Consider the following 24,706-nt stretch of genomic DNA (forward strand, 5'->3'; position numbering starts at 1 on the left):
AAGACTGGGTCAGGGCAGTGTTTTTTTTCCTGCCAAGGAAGACACAAGTGATTTAGGAACTGGCTCTGGCAATTCAGCAGTTCTTTACATCCAGAGTGCTGCCAAATCATCAGATTGAAATCAAAAAGCAGGCTGCTACTGCATCAGCCTCAGTCCGAGTGTGAGGTGCCAGGGACTGATAGCCTTGGACTCATGGAAGGACAGAGTGACGGTGATTTGGTGTTACCTTTGCATCTTGCAACATCAACGTTGTGCCCAGCCTCAAGCAAAACTTAGAGCTTCTGTTTCCCTGGCAGGTTTCACCCTCTCCTGGCATACCTCAAGTCCCCCACAACCCTCCTCACACACAATGCACCTTCCTCAGCGTACCCCAATGCCTTCTACCCAGCCCCTGTCAACCCGCAGTCCCACTGGCCCCTCTCTCACCTGCATGTCCTGCCTCCCAGGCCTGATCCAGCCCAACCACAGGCCCTGTGCTCCCCCACACCCCAAACCCCACCCCAGGCCCTACACTCCCTCACACGCTCCCTGACCCCAGTGCCCACCCCAGACCCCGTGTCTGCCCCCCCCCCGACCCAAACGCCCAGCTCAGGACCAACGACCCCCCTCAGCCCCCACGCCCACCCTATCCCCCAGCCCCCCTGACTGCGTCCCCCGCTCCAGGCCCTACAATTCCCCTCATCCCGACCCCCCGGGCCCTACAACCCCGCCAAGCGCAGCTCCCGCCTCAGCCCCTCACTCCCTCTAACCTTCCCCGAGGGGGCGGATACCCCGCAGAATAACTGACACCGCAGCCGAACCAATCGCGACCCGTCTTTTCCCCCGCGGCCCAATGGGTGAGCCAGTTTCCACCACCAGTGGGCGGGGCGCCCAGCCCGGACCGGGTGCTAAGGGCGCGTTGCTAAGGAAGTGGGAGGCGGGGAGGGGAGGGGACAGAGAGCGAGGCGGGGTGGGCGCTTTTCCTTCCCATTGGCTGCGGGAGGGACCGGGGGCGGAGCTTCCGGTGGGGAGAGCGGAAGGGCCGGTGGGGTCTGAGGCGGCGGTGCGCGGCCATGGGGGCCCGCGGGCTGGAGGCGGCAGTGGAGCTGGCGCCGGGGGAGGCCCGCGGTGCGGGGGCGAGCGGGCCGGGGGCCCCCGGGGTGAAGGGGGGGGACGGGCGGGCCCGGGGGATCCCAATGACAAGAGGGACAGGGGGACCCCTCACGGTGGAGAGGGGAGGGCCGGGCCTGGGGGACCCCCGAGGGTGGAGGGGGAGGACCGGGCCTGGGCGGCCCGTCAGGGTATGGGGGGAGGGAGCCGTAGAGACACTTGTGCCGTACCGGGTGTCTGGTAGTTCCCGGGGGACAGGGCGGGACGCTTCCCTTTCCCCCTGGAAGCGGGCAGCAGTCTCTGCTGCCTGCCCAGCTCCCGGGAGGCGTGAGGAGGGGCGCTCTGCCCCCCGTAGCGATCTGCACGCCGCTGGCTTTGCATCGGCGGAGAGCTTTGGGAAGCTGCAGGGACTGCAACTGTGCTGTCCTACTGAGCACATAGTGAAACTGGGATGAGGCAGTATTCGTTAACTGTCCGAGAAATTAAGCTAATACCCACTTCACCATTACCTTTAAACTTTATTAACCAGGCAAGTTGCCATAAGTTCTGATTCTGGTAGACCGGAGGAGGACGGTTCTTTTAAATCTTGTGATTTGTTTCAGAGAGCAGTACAGAGAGAGGCCCTGCAGATGGTCAGCCTGTGGTGATCCTTCTAGGTTGGGCAGGCTGCCAGGACAGATACCTGGCCAAATACAGCGCAATCTACAGTCAGAAGGTGAGTAGCTTATTTATATCTTTGTGGCACTGTCATACAGCTCTCTGAGAAACTGCCTCTTTTCTGCATGTTGGTAGTGTTGCTCTAAAGCCTCTCTCAGTCTGAAGAGTCATTGGGAGTGAGTGGCGAGTTCTCTTGTCATTGAAAGCTCCTTGTCTCTCAGAGCCCAGGCAGCGTTATCTAACAGTTGCTGATGTCATCTTTGTGCGTGCAGCTGAGACAAAAATACTTCCTTGGAGAAACTTTCTGCTGTTGAGTGAATCACTGGAGTATTTTAAGGCTTTTAAAGTTGTGAGATTATTCAGGAATGACATGAACTGTGTTGGCCTTCCAAACAGGTAAACATGTGGGGAAAGATGATGCGTTTACTGCTTGCTAATAGGCCACAGCACAGGCTTGGTGAGGCCAGGCTGAGGGCTGACAGAGCACGTCAGCATCTGTCGTTCCTTTGGCTTTTCCTTCCTGTGAGGATGATTCATCTCAATGTTGTAATCCAAACTCATTTTATCCTCTCTGTGAAACAGGCATCCTATGATAGTCATACCTGCTCACTAGGAACTCCTTGGGGTTTGAACTAGAGAGGTCTGTCTGGTTGCTAGTTCCCTAAGTTATGATATTTTCCTTTCTAATACTGTATTTTACTGGAATGACCCTAGCTTTTAGTATGGGGATCCAGTGAAACATTAGACTTTTTTTTTTTTTTTTCTTTTTTGGTCAGCATACAAGGATCTTGTATTTATCCAAATCTGTTTCAGCTATAGGTGGCAAAGTTTATACATTAACAAGTCTATTGTTAATGTGTAATCCAGTGCAAGAGTCATGAATTGGCTTGTTCTAGCGAAGAATTGTTAAGTGACTGCTGTGACTAAGATGCTGCTGAGCAGATGAGGAGCACATTACATGGCAGCATGCCAACTTTTTTGAAAATACTTTTCTGTCAGAAAGATGATAGGAACGGGAAAGGAGAGAAAGGGTTTTCTTAGCTCCCTCATGAGGAAGTGGCTGCAACCATGGCAAGACGGCTTAGAAGACTTTAAGAACTTGATACCCTCTTCTTCCTTGTTTTCTGTTTAAGGAGCTCGGGGTGGGAGGGCTGTCTTGGTGGCTTCGCCTTGTGTTTGTCAGTGTGTAATGTCAGTGAATTTAGGTGATAGAAAAGATCTAAAGCATTTATAAATGTAGTTCCATCTACTCTATTTAGAAACTCCTTCAAGATCCTGTTTCCCCATCGACACCTAAATGTAAGGCCTTAACTGTAAAGGCAATTACTCAGGCATTCTGGATCTCTGAACCAGTGCTTTTCATTTGTGCAGCTGGAGTGTTTCAGAAAGGCTTATGAAAATCATGTCAGTTTTGATTGTGGGTGAGCCTTAGAGACAGCTGCAAACAAGTACTATCCAAGGAGTTCCTCCTCCTTCTTACGTTTGTTTCAATGTCATGAACTAGATGTGTACCAGAGCAGGCCCTTCTTACCAAAATGGCTGATACTGAAGGTTTGTGAATGAGGGAGATGATTTTCTCTTCCTGGGTGAAGATTAACACTGATATAAGCTTGGGTGGCAATGTCCCCGGGGGCTGTGCCAGTTAGCACAAGATTTGAAAGGTTCTCAAACATCATCAAATCCAGGCCTCTGCTACTGCAGAAACCTTTTCATAATACTATGTGCTGTTACGATTATATTAATCCAATATATTAATATCGGTGCCTTGCTGCTGACACTAAAGACTTTCCTCTGGCCCTGTGGTTTCTGTTGGAAACCTGTCCTAAATTTTCACATTCTTTGTACTGATGCTTGCCTACTCCATGCAATTTACAGCACAGCCTAAATGTGTGTGGGGTCTCTTTCTGTTCTTCTTAGGGGTGCACCGTCATCCGCTACACGGCTCCATGGAAGATGGTGTTCTTCTCCGAGACCTTTGGCATCAGATCCCTCCAGACCCCAGCCAGGCGACTCCTGGAGCTGCTCTTTGACTACAGCATTGAAAACAGACCGGTTCTTTTTCATGTTTTTAGCAATGGTGGTGTCATGCTGTACCGTTACATCATTGAGGCGCTCCACGCTCACAAGCCATTTAAGAACCTCAAAGTAGCAGGCACCATTTTTGATAGTGCCCCTGGCAGAAGAAACTTGAGAGGAGGCCTTCGTGCCTTGGCAACTGTCTTGGTATCCACCAATGTGCTGCTCAAGTATTTCCTCTTATTCGCTTTTGCTACTACAGCTGTCGTGCTGCGGATCTTGCTGTACCCATTGACCCGCTTCATCCACGAGAGCCACTACGATGCCCTGCTGAAAGCGCCCTCGCGCTGGCCTGAGCTTTACCTCTATTCCCAAGCCGATGCCATCATCGCGGCCAGCGAAGTTAAGCAGATGGCTGATGCCCGGCAGCAGCTCGGTGTCTCCGTGAAAGCTGTGGACTTCGCGGATTCGGCTCACGTCAGCCATATGCGGGTGTATCCCACCTATTACAGCAACCTCTGTACGACTTTCCTGTCTGACTGTGTCGGGGGCTCACCTCGTTAGTGGTGTAATGACCTCCAATAATTGCCTCTGCTTTGCTCAGCTTGTATGGGAAATGTCACCCCCTTTGCCTTTGTGTCTTTGAAGGGAGAAAAGTAGAGACTTCTTAGTTGTTTTTGTTTTTTTTCTCCCCATCATCTACAAGTCTGAAAGCCTCCAGGCTGGCCTTTGGGCCAGCCACATTATAGCAGAAAGTAGATATGGATTAATTTAAAGTATTGAAGGTGAACTCCTGGCATTGCTGAAGTTGATGTGCTTTACGAAGGTGTCACAGACCAGAATTTCACATGCAACGTTATTTGTTTCTTCCTGTCTCGTGTTGTTCTCTGCTTTCCTTGTTGTCTCCTTGTCCCCGATGTCCAATGTGCATGTTCTGTTGCTTTGTACTGATTTTACAATACAGCACTTCAATGTCTGTGTTGTTTTTTTCCTCTCTACCGTTTATTTTATCTTGCAGTGAGCAAACAGAAGCAGCTCTGCAGGACTTCTGTCTTCTCTTGGTGCATCCCAGCTCTTGTTATAATCCCTGCTGGAGATCAAGCCCAGAAGCCAAGTATAAGACCTGGAAAAGGCAGGGCAGTACGACCAGACTGTCATCTGGTTTCATTAAATAGCTGAGATATAGACGGAGCAGTCAAAGCTCTGATCCTTGGTAGGAGCTCAAATGTTTGTGATAACTTTTGTGTTCTTCAACCAAAAGACTTAACTTAACCTTTTTGAATGTGTCGTGTGTTTTGTTTCTCTTCAAGTCTTTTCTGTGTTCTCCCGAGTAGTTTTGCTTTCTTGGAGAACTGCTCACTTATTATTGTGTGTCTTTGAGCCGCCTATATTGTGCATCTGGAAATGCAGGGAAACTGGCACAGCTGTAACCCAAAAGACCTCAGAAACAGAAAGGTGGAACTGCAGAGAAAAATGAAACCATCTCTTGGAGCTATGATTTATACCGGGTGTTTCTTAAATCACTTCCAGCCCACAAATGACCATGAAATTCGATGTTTTTCCCCATAATGTTATCTTCAGGTGATCAGTCTTTGCTGTCCGTGCAGCGTGTACTAGGAATACAAGAAATTAATTCCTTCCACCTAGTGAAAAAGTAGCTCGTTGCACCGCACTTCAGCCATGTTTGGTTCTGGGTTTTGTTGTTTATTTTGGGGAGAAGCGAGGAGGAAGACAGAGGAGAGCCTGCTAATAACGTGTTTACGCCATGTCACAGCATTGCAAGCTAATTAATAATGTGGTGGATAGGATTAGCCAACTTGAAATTCCCAGTCAGAGGTTGCTGGGAGCAGGCCCTGGAGGGCTGTGGGCCTGTCCCAGAGTCAGGAACAGAAAAAAGCACGAGGATTTTTAGACGTTTGCTGCTTGCGGGCCGCTGTGCTTGATTCGCCTGCCCTTGGGGTGCTGTCATCCACGGTTAGAAAGCACTTGCTGTTCTGAATCGAAACGCAGAGAGGGGGGGTCTCTTGGGAAGCACTAAAATAATTTGGAAGTTTAAAACGAGAACCTTAACACCTCACAGAAGTGGAAGCACAGGGAGAGTTGTGGTCAGCCGCCAGCACAACTGTTCTTAGCAGGCTCCTGTGGCAACGCTTATTTAAAGCAAAGGATAACCCCACGTTGGGTGTGGTTTTAAAGGGTGGACTGGGGTGTATAGGATAGGTGAGAATTAACTGAAAAGGGGCTGATGGTCTGGTTTGTCTTCACTTTTTTTAAAGCGAAAACTGGCTCCAGGCACAGGAGCCCCTGTTGCTCTGGGTCGGGTCTTCTGTAGGTGTGATCCCAGTTTCAGCTTCCACTGTGAAGACGAGCTGTCAGGGCTGCCCTGCGGTAAGATAGCCTTCAGCCTGCCGCTTTCCATGAAGAAATTCTTGTTCCTAGGGTTTGGACCTGTAAAATCCAGGCATGGTCCCCTATCCCCAGAAAGCCCAGCAGCGATCTCCCAGCTTTTTAAAGCAGGCCCCTGGTTTGCGCTGTCAGTGCCGTAACTCCCGAGCTGTGGTCTGTTTGCCTGCCTTCCTGGGGAGCTGGGCTGCGTCCTCTGAGCATCCAGCCTGTTTGTGGCACTGTGAGAACTCTCAGGGAGCAGAGGTGATAAAGGTTATTTAACTAGTACTTGCCCTCATGCTGGTTTCTACGGGTTCAGTATTTACAGAACAGTTAAACACTCCATAACAGACACCTCTGAATTAATACCGTTGTGCTGGGCTGGGTATCTGCTGTTCCTGTTTATTGCTCTGGGTGTTGAACTTCTGTTTTAAGGACCAGGGCTGTTGCGGAGCGTGGCTGGCAGGAGCTGGAGCTCAGCCCTCTGTCCCTGTGCGACGGGACGGCGAAACTCCCTCCGGGGAGAGTCCCCGCGTGTCAGCTACACCCTCCACCCTGCCTTCGCCTCCCCGCCACGGGATTGCTGCTCCCCCAACTCGGCCCAGCTCTGCTCCACCTCCCCGCTTTCCAGGGCAGCAGGCAGGGAGCAGGAGCTCCGCAGCCGGAGGTGCCCTGTGCCACGCAAGTGGGAACCAGCTCACGGGCATTTCCACTGCTGCAAAACTGACTTGAAATTCAGGGCTAATTCATGTACACACCTCTCTAAGAGCAGGGGGGATTTCGGGTGAGCCAGCGATTTACAGATTTACATCAGCACCAATCTCCTGGGTGGGTTTCGTTTCCCGCATCCCAGCAAGTTTTAATGATTATTATGATGAGCAGTGTGTTAAATGTATTGTGTGATATATTGCCCTCTTCTTTCCCATACAGCATGTATGCTCGCCCCCCCTTTCTGCCCTGTTTATTTCCGTTGCTTGTTATTTGAAACAGAAGGTTAATAACTTGGAGCCCGAAGGCACACGGCCAAGAACGGATCCCAGCACTACTGGATTTAAAAAAACCCAGCCTCAAACCCTTAATCCTTGCTAAACTGACACAGTTTGGTGCAGCCTGCGTTTCTAAAGGCTTCAGCCTGAACACTGTAAGCCAAAGGCTGGGATATCTTGGCACATCCAGGTGAATCTCTGAGACGAGCTATGGGAGGGGTACTGCAGATCTGCTCTTTGTAAGGAAAGACGGGGCGTCCCTGGGCTTGCCTTGTGGGTAGGGAGCGGGATGCGGCACCGGCGATCTCTGCCTGGGGAGCCCGCAGCTCGTTCTCCTACAATTCGGCCCTCGTGTGCAGATGGTGGAGCAGGGTGGGCGAAACACCAGCGGTGGTGGGAGAGGAGCATGCCCAGGGGCCAGCTGCTGCTGTTGCGCATCTCCCAGCCCAGTTCATTTTGCAAGAGCGCGAATTAACCTTTGCTCAGCAACGAAAGCCATTTGCGAGTGTTTCTTGCGAGGGACCTGGCTGCCAGCTCGCTCCCCTCTGCTGCCTTCTCTCCCCAGGCGGTGGTGATGTTAGAGGAAGGTTTTTTAAAAAGAAGAAAAGCCGCTTAGTTAGCGGTCAGGGTGGTCGTGTGCCTGGGCTGGAGGGTGCTTAGCTGCTGCTGACGGGCGGTGGGAGGGTGCCTGCGCAGCCAGGGTGCCTCCGCGGCGCTGGGGGAGACCTGGGCAGACTGGGGGCGTGATCCAGCCCAGCCAAGGGTCGCGTTTTGGAGCAGGAGGGCAGCATCTTGCAGTGCCAGTAATGCAAACCAAGCCCCTGGGCAAAGACTGACCTGTGCCCACACCGAATAAAGGTGTTTTAAAAGTCTGCTGTTGCCTTTTGTGTGTTGGGGCAGCAAATGGGCTGAAGCCCCATCTTTGTACGCGTTGGGAAGGCGCAGGCGTGCGCGTGAAGCCGTGCTGCCGATGGAAAAGCAAGCACGGACGGCTGGAAAGGGATATGAGCAACCCAACCCCGTGTTCTGCTTCCTAGAAAGAGAAGGAGGGGAGGTGGTGTGGGGCTGGGCTCCATCGCCCCGTGGAGGTGATGGAGGAGGGAGCTGGCCCAGGGCGGCCGTGCCGAGCTCCCCGGCCGCCGCAGCGTGGGCCGCTCCGTGGAGCAGCGCTCCACGAGGTGGCAGCAGGACCCCTCTTTCCTGCGTGGAGAGGTCTCTGGTTTAAGGAGACAAGCAGAGCAGATGCTGGGGAAGACCGCAACGGTGCAGCTCAGCCCCGCGCTTCTGCGTGGTGCCTGCGAGCATCCCCCGCAAAAAGTCCCCTCTCCAGGCAAGGAAGAAGACCAGCGAGAAGAAACTGCAGTGCCCAGAAGCAGAGATCGTGAGTTAACATGGAAGAGCATTTAGCCCTAGAGCTGCCAACCCTGGGAAAAGTCGTACTAGATCCTATTTCTCAGCTTTAACAAAACATTAAAACTGAAAGTCTAACGGCAGGAATAGCTTTACCGCCCTTCCCATGTCAGCAGGCCAGGTCGCACCACTTCCCTCTCCGTCACCCAGAGAGGGCCGTCTGTCTTGAAGCACATCTGTGCAATATTCTGGTTAGACAGACCATGGTCCAACTTCATGGGGCTTGGTGCCAGGCCCTCCTGAAAACCCTGGTGAACTGGGACTGTGGAGCTCCCTTGGGGTCCCTGTAGCCCCCCGACCTGCTTTCTGGAAAGGCTGGCAGGACCCCCCTGCACGTGGGGCTGGGGGCTTGAGGGGCAGTTAGGAAACAGGCTAGCACAACTTGGGGCCACGGCCACTGTCTGAACCCCCCCAATTCACCCCCTAGGCACAGGTCCTGCACCCAGCCTGGGGTAAGAGGGGCAGGGGCTCACAGGGCAGCTGCTCGCTCTGCCTGCCCAGCATCCCCCCATCCCCTTCCCTTTGAACTTGAGCTCCCATCCCCTCGTCTCCGCAGCCTGACATGGCTGCGTACCCACCCCAGCACTGCCAGCCAGAGACAAGCCGCCCGGGCAGGGCTGAGGTGGGCAGAGGGATGCACGGCATCCTTCAGTCACCCTCCCAAACTCATGGGGGCTGGGGCAGGGAGAGCCTGGGCAGCCCCTGCCCTCCCCAAGTGATGAATGAGCTGACAATAGGGTATTGATAAGGAATTAACCTTGAGCCCTTCTTGCTTCAGTGTCAATAGAGCAGGAGCCAAGTACACACGTTTGATTGGAAATCTGTGTTTGGCCTCTGCCGCCTCTGCACCCATCGATGTGCCGGAGAGACAAGAGGGGGATGTGAACAGCCCCGCTGCCCCCTCCCCGGCCCAGACCCCCCCCGGGTCCCTCTTGTCTCCCCTGGCCCACGGCGGCTGGGGTTGACCATGGGCACCCGGCTCTATGGGGCTGCAGCAGCCTCTGTGCTCCCCCCGCCCCCGGCATGTGGGGGGCTGGGTACCAAGGCCCCCTGGTCCCCCAAAAGGCCTGTGCCCATCCTGCTCCAGCCTCCACTCCGAGCAGTTTGTTTAATTAAGTGTTTTGCCTAATGGGATTGCCTCATTTCCATAACAAACTGGCGGGCTGTCATTAGGTGGGCTCCCTCATTCATTACTGTTAATTAGATATGGATCCCCCAGAAGGCGGTGCAGGGTGATGAACGAGGCCCCTGACACACGCTATTACACATTAGCATTTTCTCAATACATCCGATACATCACGGCCCTCCGCTTCCTAAAGATATTTTAAATAAAATATTAGCAGCTCGCTGCAGGGTGGGTGGAGGGGGGGGAGGGTTCCTGCCCCTCACCCTGGCCTCAGGCCATCTCTGGGATGAAAGTGGCGTGGTGAGCGGATGAGATGCTCTGCTGCTCCCAGCCAGCCAAAAAAGCTGCCAAATACACCCCTTTCCCCATCCTTGCCACCGCAGATGGAAAGAGGTCCCTGACATCCCCGCTGCCCCCCCCCCCATCAGCCTAGGGACCCCCCCCCCGGCACCCCATCCCCAGGGGATGCAGCCATGGGGAGAGGTTAAACACCCCATCGACCCGTCTGTAAAAATGTTTGTAAACCAAAAGCATCAGGCGCCAGCCCCACGCCGGGGGGAACCCGACCTCCACCCCCCCGGCCCCGGCAGCCTCCTGGTCCTTGCTGTCGAGGGTAACCCTATACCGTGCCGGTGGCCCCTAATGCAGGATGTATAGATCTGTTGGGGCTGGGCGCCTCCTGCCCCCAACTAATGCAGCCGATGAGACTTCATTATGGGGGGGGGGTCCCCTGAGATGTAACCTTCGCCCTTCCCTCCTGGCTCTATGGGGGGGGGTGTACAAGTTGGGGGACCCCATTTGTGGTGGGGCAGAGATGCAGCATTGCGGGGGGATGCTGGGGCGCCAGCATCCCCCTGCATTTGTTCCTGCATCCCAAATAGGACCAGGGTTCCCCATTGGGACATTACCCACATCCGGTGACTGCAGCATGGAAAGGCGGGGGGGGGTGTCTCCTCCGCTGCCTCTCGCCTGTAAAGGGAAACACAGAAAGGCGGGAAGCGCCCGAGAAGATTTATACTTGTTTAATTAATGTCAAATGTAGTTTACAAACGGGAGTGACAAGTACCTCTTTGTATAATATACACCGACACACAATCATCGACACACCGGAATATCGCTTTGTGCAACTGGGATTCTTTGGGCAAAGATAGGTAACTCCGATATTTCAATATTTTTTTTTTTTTTTTAAATCATTTAAACTCATTACAGAAGAGGGGAAGCAGCAGATGCGTGTTACAAACCGGGGTACCTCTCTCCCCAGCCTTCCCCCTTCAGCCCCCCCCCTCTTGAAAACAGGAGATGGCTTTACAATTAAAAAAAATAAACAAACAAACAAAAAAACCCAAAACAAAAAACCAATGACTAGTTACATATGGTTTTACACATACGTACATAGAGCACACGGCTGGTCCATAACGCCGCCAGAAAGCCTGGCTCTCTCCTGGGGTCTATTTCCAAGGAAAGGCTGGGGCGGGGGGTCCTGCCCTCTCCCCCTTCCCGGCTGCCTCTCAAACCCACCCACTGCACCCTCTCCAAATCCACCTCTGAGACCCCAGTGCCGGCACCCCGGCATTGCAGCCTCGGCTGGGTGGCACTTGCAGCCCAGCTGTGCCTCCCCCAAATTTTTCCCCCTTTACAAACCTGGACCAAAGTCCTGCGTGCCTACCCTTCCCCTGCCCGAGTGCTGGCCGGAGGGTTACCGGGCAGTGACAGCCCGCCGCTGCGGCCCCTTCCCCTGCCAGCACCCTTCCCGGGGAGGCAAGACCCTCCCGGGGTGCCTCGGCTTCCCCTGGTCCCCGGGAGCTCTGCGGGGATGTGCCCCCGAGCGGGGGAGGCTGCAGCTCTCCCCTGTCAGAGGCCACCACGCTGCCATGAGCTTGGAAACCTCGGAAACTCTCAATGAGGAATTGTCACCTTTTGCCGAGATGCTTATAAAATACAGCTCCTTCAATTTGGTTTGGTTTTTTTCTGAGTGCAGTGGGATCCTTCTGAAATCACTCGGGAGAGGCCGAGGACAGCAGCTGCTCACTGCAAAACAGCATCAAGCTCAGGGCAGAGGAGTGGTGATGGGACCGTCACCCCTGGGGCACCCTGCTTCCCCAGCCCTTCCCTCTCCCAACGGCCCCGGCAGCCCAGCAGCGCTGGGCCCCAGCTCCAGACTCCTCATCCACTGCTGTTTCCCGACTGTCTTAAAATGCCCCAGTCACGCTGTGCTGCCAGGTGGGATCTGCTTGGAAAGACCCCGCAGGAGCAGGGGGAGAAGAACTTCCCCATCTCCCCATCTTCTGGCTTCGGGGAGCTGGCACCCCGCAACTGCCTGGGGAGCCGGGGCAGGGCTGCACGGCGTGGGGCTGGGAGAAGTCAGCACACAGGGCATGCGTTCGCCTTGGGAAATGGATCAGTATCTGTTTCTTGGGTCCTGAAAATAAAAGAAAAATCAACAAAAAAACAGGCCAGATGGCAGCTTTGGTTAAGGCTGAGGATACGGGAGACAGGAACAAGCATGAGGGACTGCGTGGAAGAAGCTGGGGCTGCGGGGAACCTCTGGCTCCGGCTGGAAGCGTCTCTGCTCGCCCCAGCCTGTGGGCAAGCCCTGGGGGTGGCCGTGGGGACGAGACAGGGCTGGCTTGGCTCTCAGCCCCAGTGCCAAAACCTCTGTTGCAAAACGCAGGCTCCAGGAGAGCGGGAGCTGGGGGAAGCCAGCACGGGCAGGGCTGGCTCGGCAGGGCTTGTGCATCTCTGCCGGGCCGTGCCGCGGCCCGCTGCAGCCAGCACCGCGAAGCAGCCGGCCCAGCCTCTCCGGGCAAAGCCACCAGCGGTGCCCTCCGTCCCCTGCCGTCCCTCCCCGTGCCCACCGCTTCCCCGCCGTCCTGCCGCAGCAGCGGGCACCGGGAGCAGCTCAGGCAGCCTCCGCCAGCAAACGCTGTCTGGAGGGGAGGAAAGCAAAGCAAGGCAGGGGCAGGGGCAGGGGCAGGGGCTACAGCCCTGGGGGAGGCAGGAGGGGGTCAGCCGGACCCTCGAGCAGGCGCTCCCGGCCGGGGGAGAGGGCAGCGCTCTGGCAGGCTGCCTCCCTCCAGCTCCGCACCGTTTGCCCCTTCCCCAGCTGGGAAAGGCAAAGGGGGCTGAGCCAGATCCCCCCGCCCTGCCCGGTCCCCCGGCGAGGAGTTAAAAGCCGTGTCTTTCCGGGGATAACGATTCTATTATAAATAGCCCCATTAGCTACAACTAATGACAAAAATCCACCTCCTCTACTCCCCATAAGTTCCGTAAGTTATGGGCAATGCTACAGCCATTACTAAAAGCTGTTAACTTCATATCTGAATGAGGAAATATACACCACAGAACATTAAACCATTTATATTATATATATGTATATATATACTTTTTTTAAACTAATGACTTTAATGCCAAAACTTTGCTGAACCAAGAAAAATATGGGTTTAATGTTCTCTGCTCATTTTTTTTTCTTCTTTAAAAAAAATACAACCCAAAAAAAAGAAAGGGAAACTTATTAGTATGTAATGTTTGAGTCTATCCCATTTATACACAACATTGTAAACATATATAATCTATATTACATGTGCTTCATTTCTGCCTGGGTGTGGTTTTTTTTTCTTTAAACCTTTTTTTATCACTAGAACACCACAAAAAAACAAAACAGAACCAAACCAAAAACCAAACCAAAACAAATAAAAACAAAACAAAAAAAACTGAACAAAGAACACAAGTTACAGGTTATTTAACATCTTTCTGTCAAGGGTCCCTTCCCCAGTCTCCTGGGGGCAGAGTGGTCAACAACACAGTCCAAAGGAGGGCTCACGAGCCATCCGCGATGCAAAGCCAGCTCCAGGGAACGGGTGGATGGGGAATACTGGTTTTAAAAAAGGGGGCTTCACAACAAAGGGTTTGGTTTTGCCCGCTGCAGATGCTGAAGGAGGTCTCAACACGCGGGACCTGGGAGCCAAGGCTCCCCACTGCTCCTGTATCCTCGAGTCCATGTCTGGAGTCTCTGGTTTGTTGTTGGTTTTGTTTGTTTGTTTGTTTGTTTTTTTACATTTTAAAACGTCTTTTTTTTGTTGCTGTCGTTCTTCTCCCCCTTGGTGTGATGAGCTGAGCCGAGTAGCTGGGTCCCGCCCTCCCGCTGGGTCCTTCATAAGTAGATGCGCCGAAGGTCTCCGGGAGACGTGATGGTGTTACACTGGGGACAGAGCTTCTTGGCACCCTGCAACCGGCAGACGAGACGAACAGCGTGAGAGAGTGAAGGAGGACAACCCGCGTGACCCTGCCCTTGGCCTGGGATCTCACGGGGAGCAGCACAGGAGCAGGGGGAGCAAGGCCACCCCCCTTCCCCTCCAGGCAGGGCCATGCCCTCCCAACAGCAGGCACAGGCCATGAGAAGGGGGAGCCCCAACGCCTTCCTTGCCTGCCCTGCAAGACCCTCACCCCACTCCAGTCCCTGGCACGAGGCGGCTGAGCAGGCAGGAGCTCTGCAGGAGGCTGAAACCCAGAGCCAAGACACGTCACCAAGCTCAGCGGCACCGGGGAGAGGAGTCTCTGCAGATGGACTGGCCTGAGCCCCCGTCCCACCGCACTGTTGTCACTGGCTGCCAGGCAGATCTGCTCCTTTCTGCTTCCCTTGCTCACCTGCAGCCCCCCATGAGCCAGTTCAGGTCACCGAGCAGGCAGAAAACCAACCCATCCAGAACAAGTGCAGTTTTCAGCCGGGATGACCGAACCGATTCATGGTGGGGTTGGGCCATCCCTTCCAGGGCAGCACGCTGGGGGACTGCCGCGGCCATCCTGCGAAAGCCGCAGAGCTGCTGGCACGAAGGAAACCCCCGTCCTGCCCTCCCCCAGCTCACAGAGATGCTGCGGAGACAAGTCTGTTCTGCCAAGGTGAGCTGAAACCAGTAAACTGTGAACTGGGGAGAGGTAATGGGCGGCCGACATGAAATAAAACAAGGGCTGATGTGCCATCTGTCACCAAGCCTGACAGCAAGAGGGTGTTAATAAGCCTCAGAATCGGGGTCAACCTAAGTCGGTCATCATTAGATTGGCAGATGTGACAGACAGTTGATGGGGAAAAATGACAGAAAGATGGCTCTGCTGTGAGGCAGCCTCCCGTCTACAGCAGCAGCAGTGCAGGAGATCGGGATGCCCTGGCTTTCAACACCGACCGCAGCCTCAACACAACCTCCCGCTGCACAGAACTGGGCACAGACTCCGTTCGAGCACCCCAAGTTTTGCTCGCTGCTGTCAGACAGGCCCTTCCAGCAGCTAATGCCCAGTGCTTGGCACGACAAGCGAGCTGACAGGGATGCGACATGCCATGTGAGAGCCTGCCGGCTTGCACAGGGCTTGCTGGTGGAACTGAAGCCGTTCGGTTCAGTGATGTTGCTGCTCTCCCTTAGCAGGGCTTGTTTCAGTACCTGCAGCAGTGAGTGCGGCAGCTTGCAGGACATGGACTGAGCAGCAGGGCAGGACTGTGACCTGCCACACTACTTCAGTACTGCTACCTGCATTTGGGGACATCCCTAGCTGTGATGGATGCACTAAATCAGGATTTGTGACACTAGCAGAGGAGCTGGCACTGCTGCTTACAAAAGGGAAGCATTCTTTCTGCTCTGTGACAGCACCTGCAGAGGGAAGACAGGGGCTTTCTCCCCTGGAAGCTCCCCAGACTAAGGAGAATCTGGAGGAGGGAGTCCCAGGTACATGGGTGCACGAAATTCACAGGGATGTCGCTCCAAAGAGGTGCAAGTCATGCCTGCTCTGCAGTCTTGAGTACCACCGAAAAGCCCCTGCAGGCCAGCCTCGAACCAGCCCCCTCCCTGTTCCCAGTGCACATTATTGCTGGCAGACGTGGACTTTGCATGCTCGCTGTTCCCCGAGCTTTGGACTTCTGAGCAATCAGGCTCCCATTTGATACCCCTCGCTGCTAGTGGCTGAGCCGCTGCCCTGACACATGTAGGAATCACAGGCATTTGCACCTGAGATCGAAAACAGCCAGACAGAAAGTCCTGTGGAACTAGAGTTGAATGAAACACGTAATGGGCACCCAAGATGCCTTGGTCATCACTCTCAGGGTGAGTGACAGTCTGGCAGTGGCACAGACCACCGGTGGTCTGGATGGTGCATGTAGTTCTGGTGCTGATGCCTGCGGGCATGTCCTTCTAGCTGCCTGGGGCTTGACTTATCCCCTCCCTAACTACCATGTCTTGCCTGTGCAACGCATCAGGCAGCCCCGCGCACCGGTCTTCACAGAGGGGACTTGGCATGCTGGATTCTGGGAAGCACAAGCACAACCACAACTGGAAGGAAAGGCTTAAAACCTTGATGAAATCAAGGAGTGAGTGCACTGGACTTTAGCAGAGCCTGTTTATACAACACGCTGCTTTACTTGTGCTCAAGGCCAGAGCTTTGGATCTCCAGCATTAGAAAAGGGCAAGCTCTAAGCTTGCATGTCCCAGTAAAAACTTCCTGCAGCAGCTACGACAGGTAGGAGAGAAAAATCTAAACATCTGCCCCTTCTGCCACCTTTAAAGCCATTGTGGGATGGGCTACACAGCAGCACTGCCAAGGAGGGGCTCACTAATCTGGATGCAAATGCCACAAAACAGCCTGTTTCAATTGAGTTCCCACTCAGGCCTGCATTGCCATGTAGCTCCTCAGTCCTCAGAGGCTCCTGTTGCATCTGGTTGGGCTCTTGGCATCGTCTTTGTAGCTGTAGGGTCCCAGGGGAAGCAGCATGGAGGTGCTGAGGAATTAATTCACAGCATGTTGTCAAAGGGGCAGCAGTTGGCAGCTGCCCGTTCGAGCTTTCCTGTGTGCCCTGACAAGCAGAAGTAAGTGTGCATGGGGACTTTAAGGCATTCCAGATGTGACTACTGCACACATCTGTGTCCGTGCTCTCCTTCCCAAGACAGGCACAGCTTACTAGCAAGAGGCAGCAAAGCATCCAACCAAGTAGCTGGAGCTTCTGCCTCTCTGGACAATGCACCAGGGAGAGGTACCTTCTGCAGGACCAGTTTCCTGACCCATCAAATGCCTCAGCCTGCCTTCAGTCTGGGGCAAAGGATGAAGGAAAGTGCTTGCTGCCACCTAAAACCATGCCCCCCTATTCCTTAAGTGCTCCTGTGCAAAGCCGAAAGCACTTTAGCAGTTATTTTCCTTTAGCTCTGCTGAAGTTGGAGATGTTTGGCTGTAGGTGAGTGGGGAGGAGCACTGAACCCCCTTGAGTTCATTTTTACTAAAGGCAAATCTCAGTTGCTGCCATCTCGCTGTCTTGCATCTCGTGCTCCGTTCTGGGATTTGGAGGTGGACTGAGACAGCTGCAGGCAATGCGTGTGACCCACAGCGAGGACAACCTCGCTAACACAGACTAGACAGCTCAATATGGGTCATTTCGGAAGGACAGATTCCTGGAAAGCCACCCTGCCCAGGTTGTGCAGGTGCTCACTATAAGCACAAATCTTCCACACTCAGCCCACAGGACGGCAGAACAAGCTTGATTAAACCGACTGCAGCTTTGCTCCTCTCTTCCGTGGCAAAGCAAGGTCAGGTATGCAATTCCTTCACACCACAGGGAAAGGGAAGATGAGTGGATTTATCCTGTCAGACATCAGGATCTCTGTCCCGGAGATCTGCTTTCTGCACCACATGCTGATGGCTTTAGGGGGATCCACTCTCCCCACCTAAGGCTGAGAGCTGCACATGGGCAGCCAGGGCCCAGTTTTCAACCATACCAGAAGGCAGAACCCAACCACATGTAGCTTGACCCATTTTCTGCAAAAGCAAGAAATGACTGCAAAAGCAAGCAAGACTGCAGATTGATTTAGGGCAGTGGTGGATGTTGCTTCACCTGCACGTGGGAAGGGCAGCTCATCTTGAGCTCTGAAGCCCCAGGTACACTGCGGGGAACAACGGCATCCTAGGGACCTTCAGCAGTCTGGCCTGAATGCTGTGCAGGCTGACTGCACGTGGCACGCCGGGCCCGGGTCTCTGGGTCTCCCTAGTACTTATGCTTGGTATTAAACAGTTCAAGCAAAAATAATGACTTTGGACCCTTGGGGAAGCCTTTTTCTTTTTATTTTTTTTTTTTTTTTTAAATAAAACTGTCATCCTCTGCACACATAAGCATGTGTGTTATATTCAGAACGAAGTCCTGATTTTTTCTTTTTAGATTGAAATTGCTTAGAACCTTGTTCCTTACATCTGACTTTTTGGTGTAGGTGTACAACATTTATTGGCACTAGCATTTAAGCTCTCCTCTCTTGTAGAGAGGCACATAAGCTTGTACACACACACATGCTGGCACAGGCACAATGAAAAAGCATTTGCTCCCCCACTGCTCACCTGCCAGCTGGGGTTACTAAACTTTTCCCTTGAAATAAAAATGCTGTGGAATAATAAGTCCCACCTGTCAGCCATTTCTTTTTTCTTTTTTTTTTCCAGGTCCTTCTGCTCCTTTCATCATAGCTTCATGGAAAAGCCTTGATGTGTTATAGCTGCGTGTGCTAGAGTAAAGGCCACCTCAGCTTTTCCATTATAAACCCCAGTTTTGAGGGGTTTATAAAACTCTGCTTCAAGAAGTTTGCTCCAGGGCTGTTACAAAGCAAAGAAAAGGGGCTGGAACCAGGATGGAGTTTATTTTTTCTCCTCCTTTCTTAATTAAAATTTGGCAAGTGATTGATCCACAATAGAGGCTAATCACTTGGGGTAGTAGTTTGAAAAATACATTAACGAGAGCTGAGATGTTGAGAAGTCGTTAGGGCTCACATGGTGCCAGGAAGGATTGGAGTATTTTGTCTTAAAGTTACCTCTTAAAAAAAAATGGCATGATGTCTGCTATAAACTGGCTAAAGCAAGAAAACTCAAAAGGAAGGATTTAGGCACTTCCTGCTGTCCTGTGGGTCTAAAAATGGGCAATTTCCAAGCAGAATATGCTACCAGGCACAGAGAATAAAGAGACACACACAGAGAGCAGCTTCACCTACACAGTGCCACCATCAAACCTGGGCTCAAAGCTTGCCTATTTTATAGGAAGGAAAACCAAGGCAGAGAGATGACAGGAGGGGCCCAAACCAAGAGCCAGTTTCTGCCAGGAGAGGAATCGAACTCCCAAGATCCAGTTCTCAGCCATGGCGACAGCCCCCTCTCCCCACGCCTGCTGCCTGAAGCGGCAGCTTCTTCTCTGCAAATGCTCATTCCCAGAGAAGCAGCCGTTCACCACTGCTGTTGTGGGGTACCTCCAGTTGTCAGGTAATGGGGTTAAAGCAATCAGGAGAGAAACCTTTTTCACAGAGCCTCCTCAAAGGGTGGAGCTCACCCCCACAAGTTGTTGGAGGCCAAAACTGAAATATGTTAATAAATAACCGGACAACCTCATGGCAGATAGGAACATCATGAAAGATCCAGCGCAGCATCCTCCAGGCAGCTGCTGACTCAGGAGGCCCCTATGTTGCTGGAAGCACTAAGGAACCACCCAGAAGGATTGCTATCTGCGCTGTTTCTTACAAAAATACTCCAGCCCGCATTGGACATACGGTATTACAGCCTAGAAAAAGCAACAAGGCTAAGAATGCAGTAGTGTAATCTACCAAAGATATAAATGCGTCAACTGCAGAGCATACATATCTATTGATGGATCCCCTGGAAGCATATTCTGCGATGAAGAAGGCTTTTTAGAAGTGATTTTTTCCTGCTCGTGCAGTTGTCATTTTCAAATAAGCCGAAGACAGGCAAGTACAAGCCTGGGGTCAGCAAATACACATAGGAAATGCTGGATCTGGCTGTACAGGTGATGGGGGAAACTCAGCAAACTGCACCTGCTCAAATAAACCTGCGCTCTTTCAGGCTGTGCACGCCTGCACCCACCAACAGCTCCATCACTGGCAAACAACAACCTGACTTAGCTTTTAACTCCATTTACTTCGTAAGGAAGGATACCAGGGTTTGGGAGATCACAGAACCACAGCTCAGAGGGACGTCAAGAACTCACCGACCCATTCCCCCAGCAACATCTCCTCAACCTGAATTACTGCTGATGGACACACACCAAACCTGTTCTCACAAACCTCCAAGGATGGAGGCTCCAAACCTCTCCAGCAAAGCACTGCAGCAGACTGCCAATCTTTACTGTCAGAGCACTCTTCCCAGAAGAAGGAAAACATGAATCTCACCCACTAGTAGCTGTAGGGTCCCTCTCGGTTAATGGGGAAGGACAGAGAAGGGGCAGACAAACCTCTTCCAGAGGGAGATTTATCCCCCATCACCCAGTGACTCAGGGCTGCAGTCCAACAACCAGTTGAGGACGGACACCTGCCAGGAGGACAGTCAACGTTCAGGGAAATGAACGCCACCACCTGCTGTCCAGGCTAAGCCTCCCTCCTGCAACACCATGTCCCCTCCTGTCTTTGAAGAACCTGCACGTGTTTTCAGCGGTTTCCAAAAGGGATCACAGGGAAGTCACTCCAGGCTAGTGTCCTAGTTTCTGCGTAACTTGAAGATATCAACTAGCTCTCTGGGTGGACGGATGGATGAATGAAAAATGTCACGGTGTTAAGCGCCCCAGACAACCAGCAAGTTGGGAGCAGCAAGCTCATCGGTCTGGTTTGACACAGCAATACAAAACCAGCAGACAAACCCAGCTGACAAAACAGCTAATATGATTTTCTGGGAAACCAGGCATGATCACATGGCATCAAGCAACATGTTCTTGTATCCCTCTCCCTGTCTCCATTCCTGCTGTGCCTACAACCACAGAGCCGCCCCCAGCATATGCAGCATACAGCACAACTTTCGCCTGTGGCCCCTGGACCACAGCCCTCAGGCAGACCGGTTCTGCTCACAGAGCAAGTGGAAGGAGCGAAAACCACTCAATTCATCATGTCCTGACGCTGAGCGAAGGGATGGTGCCTGCCTTTCTCCATGGCCACCCTGAGGAGGACCGCCTAACCAAGCAGCTTCTCTTGGCACTGAGGCGCTGGCTAACTCAGCGAGCACCACGATCTAGGTTCTCTTAAGCCATCTCCAGGGTCCCTTTCTGCGACCCCAGCCTTTCCTTCATGTTAATCCAACACAGCAACAGCAGATAGAGATGGAGTCTGCTCCGGTGGATGTTTCATCCCCAGAACTTGGAGCCAGTTTGATGCATTGAGCTCTAGTATAATGGTACCTAACCTAGAGAGCCCAGCAGCCATTTGGAGAGTTGTTGGTTAAAAAATGACTCCCCCTCTCCCTTAGCCACAGAAGAGTTGTAATTTGAAATTGGACATCAAGAGCCAAAAGTCCAAAAATTATATCTACAGAAAGCCTAAGTGCTTCTTTAAAGATTCAGTCCTCATCAGTGCCCGAGACACCATGGAAGTCAGAGGATACTAGAGATGCTGAGGTCCTTGTAGCATCGTATCCTAGAAAATGTTTAAACCTTAAACCTTTTAAAAACCACTTCACCTCCTCTGGTCCATAGACAGACGTAAGCGCCAAATTTCACCCCGTCTTCAATACCCTGCAGAGGTTTAGAAGTGCTCCCAGGCACTCCGAGCCTTCAGTTCCAAGGCCTTGTTCAGTACAGGGTCCTCCCTCTCTCTCTCACAAACACACTCACACTCTAATTTAATATTAGATCTCGGCTGGGCATATAAACCACAGGCGCACAGGAGAAAGGGGACTTTTCACCAGCAGGGATGGCAGATCTCCAGAATGTTCAAAAGGGGCCGGAAGCCCGACACGACTCGCCCGCCCCAACTCCTATTAACTCCAACAAATTGTTTATTGCACAACAGAAGAAAAATGTTGCCCCTCTCCCCCAGCCAAGTCTTTCCATGTGTGCTGCACGCGCAGGCTCCCTCCTCCTGCCCCCGCCGGGGAGCCAGCTTTATACCCAGGGAAAGGTAACAGCAGCGATTATTACACACACTATCCCACAGCTCCTCGCTTGTTAAAAAAAACAAGAGTCTCTTTTGTGCCCGAAATAAAAGGAGATACCTTAATTAGAACAATGCAGGTTGGTGAGCATTAAACACTGAGCCCAGCTGCTGTATGCCATTAAATTCATAAAAAAGGAGGGGGGAAGGAGGGCAGTCTTAACGAGATTACACACATTGACTTTGATCAAGACACAAAAGCACCAAGGCGTTCCAGGGTTTTTATTGCTGTCTTCGGGCTACATTTTAATGGTTACATTAGAAACATGCGAACACAGGCTGGGAGATTTTTTTTGAGACGGGAGAGGGAGTGCAAGCATGCCTTGTGAAAAGGCCTGGTTTAATAAATTGGGGGCTGCAGGGAGAGGCTAGGACTGGGGAACACATGAGCAGCCACTTATTAATTGCTTCCCCTATGCAAGTGCCAAGTCCTAATATGATGTCTTGCTGGACTACTCCCATCCCGCCTGCCTGGTCGGCAGAAGAGCTGTGTGTGGAGAGCACACAGCCAGCTTGATCCCCACCTTCCTCACGGATACCTAGAGGGGAGATGGCTCCCCCCCTGCAAGGCTAAATGCTAACCCCTGAGCACCTGGAGCGGGATTTCCCAGTCCTTATGAGCAGCCGCGACCGCTGCACGTGAAACAAAGGGGCCTGACTGAAGTTGAACTAAGTTGCCGCCGAGCCTAAGAACAGCCTGAAATTGGTGCCACGGATTTAGAAGATGACTTGAGTCTGCTGGGAAGAGGAAAGGACAAAGACTTCAGAGTAAAGAAAATGAAAAAGAAATTACGTGTTTTATCCTCTGCTTGTCGCACCGCTGAAGGACAAGATTACACTTAGCAAAGGTGGCAGAGCACACATTCATCCAAACATCTCACAGCTACGTACCCACATATGTGTCTTTTATAACATGCTGCTAAAATGTTTACAAAAGCTTGTATAATCTAAATAGTGACGGGGTGTAGCTGAAGAGCTATAAAATACAGCCCGAGGGATAGCCAAGTTATTGAGTTGCTATTAGTACTCAAGCCCACAGGCACTTCACCGTCCTGGTAACTTTTCTTGGACAAGACTTTTAAAAAGCAGGATTTAAAGGAGCATGATCGGCTTAATCGTAATTCCAAGCACACAACGTGTTCTATAAAGTAGATTTTGCAATGCCTTACAGGAACAGTTTTCAGGAGTGGCATTCCCTTATGTTTTTTGCAACCCAACACTGTATCATCTTGCTAGCAAGAGAACTAGAAAGCACAACTGACTATTTTCCACTCCCCAACCTGAATGAAATGAAAGCTTGAAAATCAGCTGCACGGGGGAAATGAAAGGCTGATTATAAAGCCCACAGTTTTAACAAAGGAAAGGAAAACACCTTCCTTAATAACACCTTGAATTTTAACCTGATGTCCTTTAATACATGTATAAATTACTACTGCATTGGGTCACCTATGCAATGTTCAAGGTAGTCCCAAATCTTCCGAACAGAATGGCATATGCTTGAAAACGGCACAGTGCTATTTCAAATAATCTGAAATAGATTCATATTCATAAAAGCCCCCTTCCATATCATCTATTCTGAAGATGATTCCCTTTGCTTCAGGGGAATATTAGGTTTCTCAGAAGCTACCCATTCCATGAATCTCAGTGGATTTGGCCTCCACTCTCACAGTTTTACCTCTCTGCACGGGTGCCTCACAGGAAATTACTGTAAGGCAAGGTTGTCTGCGGCACAGAGCTCTTGTATGAGCAATGGCTGTCCCCACAGCAGCAGAGGAGCAAGCAAGGGGCAGGACTGCACTTTGGTCATGATAACTCAAACGAAACTCACTCAAGTCAAAGCTAGAGTGGGGTGTTAAACAGCAAGGCTTAGGAAGTCTGCATGCACAGCACTCACATTACTTAAAGCAAAAAGCCCCTTTCCCGTGGTGATTTAAATAAAAGTAGCCCAGAAGAGAGGAAAAAGTCTGTAAGTCAACAAGAAAGTAGCCAAGAGCCTCACCAGAGTCCGCAGCCAGCATTCTTCACAGTGCACATGCCAGCACTGAATGGAAGTCAGGGGCATTGTGTACGAGTCCTGAGGAGAAGAAGCAAACAGGTTATTTCCAAAGCAGGGATCTACTGATTCTTTGCTCCCAACCCCATCACAACACCTTTCTTTGTGGGTAACATTGCCTTGTACTTTGTATTAAAAAAAAAAAGCTTGTATAATACGTAAGTTTGTATTTTTGTAATATTTGTGTAGTAGAGGCAGAAAGTCTCCTGTAGTCCATTTTTCTGGCTTCCCAGAACTCCTGCTGGAAGCCCATAATCCACTCAAGTGGTGACCTGGCTCAGCACAGTTATCGCAAGAGCATCTGAAGTTGCTGTGGCCACCTGCCATTATTCCCATCAGAAAGGTCACCAGATCATACAAAAACCAGTGACAGGGTAAGATTAACCCTTATCACAATGCTTAGCTCTGCAGGAACAGCTTAACTACATCCCAAGAATGCTGCTGCTATTTCAGCAGACATGCCTTCTCTTCAGTATTTTCCATCATTGCTAATAAACCTCTGGAAATCAGCAGCAAGCTGTTGTCCCGTTTGTGGGATGAGAGATGGGGACTGCACCCCCACGCCTACAAGTTGTGAGCGAGGAGAGAGAGCACCATGAATCAAGCAGAAGTTGCAGAGGGAGCCCTTCGCCAAGCAGAGTTCTCCCCCACTATCATCAGAATAAAAACCTAATGGGAGATGCAAAGCTTTGCAGGCTCAGACCATCAGAGGGAGCTGCTGCCCTTCTTTAAGAAGGCCACAGCATCACCACAGAGCAAGCAGGACATCGACAACTTTTAAATGCTCAGGCAACATTCCTGTTCCCAAATCATACGGTGGGTCTCAGATCACACATTTTGCTCTCTCCTATGTATGCAAATCTGCACATGCAGGAAGAGGATGTTGGTATCTGGGCGTTTTCTATAGGAAGGCTGAAAGTCTTCCGAAGCTGAGGCTTTCTTGCCCCTGATACAGACAGACAGCTACAAATACCAGTGGAACAATGTAATGCATACAGAAATTTCAATTGCTAAAAAGACCTAGCACCTTCATTTGGAAGGCTAACTGGTGTATAGG

The 24,706-nt window shown here is 51.9% G+C and overlaps 2 protein-coding genes across 7 annotated transcripts in view; one reads left to right on the forward strand and one right to left on the reverse strand.

Moving 5' to 3' along the window:
• Positions 1 to 997: 997 nt before the first annotated feature.
• TMEM53 (transmembrane protein 53) lies at positions 998 to 7,868 on the forward strand. 3 transcript variants are annotated; one of them, XM_082311884.1, is made up of 4 exons: positions 998 to 1,042; positions 1,692 to 1,804; positions 3,664 to 4,282; positions 4,781 to 7,868. In XM_082311884.1, exons 3-4 carry the CDS (start codon positions 3,700 to 3,702, stop codon positions 4,939 to 4,941), a joined length of 744 nt encoding a protein of 247 aa, XP_082168010.1. In that variant the 5' UTR covers positions 998 to 1,042; positions 1,692 to 1,804; positions 3,664 to 3,699; the 3' UTR covers positions 4,942 to 7,868. The 3 variants fall into 3 exon arrangements, with proteins under 3 accessions (XP_082168010.1, XP_082168008.1, XP_082168009.1); XM_082311882.1 differs by having other exon boundaries at positions 1,004 to 1,107; XM_082311883.1 differs by lacking the exon at positions 4,781 to 7,868 and having other exon boundaries at positions 1,004 to 1,107; positions 3,664 to 4,738.
• A 5,215-nt stretch (positions 7,869 to 13,083) lies between these two features.
• RNF220 (ring finger protein 220) overlaps positions 13,084 to 24,706 on the reverse strand; it is a gene marked incomplete at its 5' end in the record, with an annotated part of 225,240 nt that continues 213,617 nt past the window's right edge. For all 4 annotated transcript variants that reach the window (XM_082311492.1, XM_082311490.1, XM_082311489.1 and 1 more), the window contains 2 exons: positions 13,084 to 13,891; positions 23,596 to 23,670. In XM_082311492.1, coding sequence (XP_082167618.1) covers positions 13,820 to 13,891; positions 23,596 to 23,670 — 147 coding nt within the window. In that variant the 3' untranslated portion in view covers positions 13,084 to 13,819. The remainder of the gene's footprint in view (positions 13,892 to 23,595; positions 23,671 to 24,706) is intronic.

This window comes from Platalea leucorodia (genome assembly GCF_965183815.1).
Source record: "Platalea leucorodia genome assembly, chromosome: 5".
Classification (NCBI taxonomy): Eukaryota; Metazoa; Chordata; class Aves; order Pelecaniformes; family Threskiornithidae; genus Platalea; species Platalea leucorodia.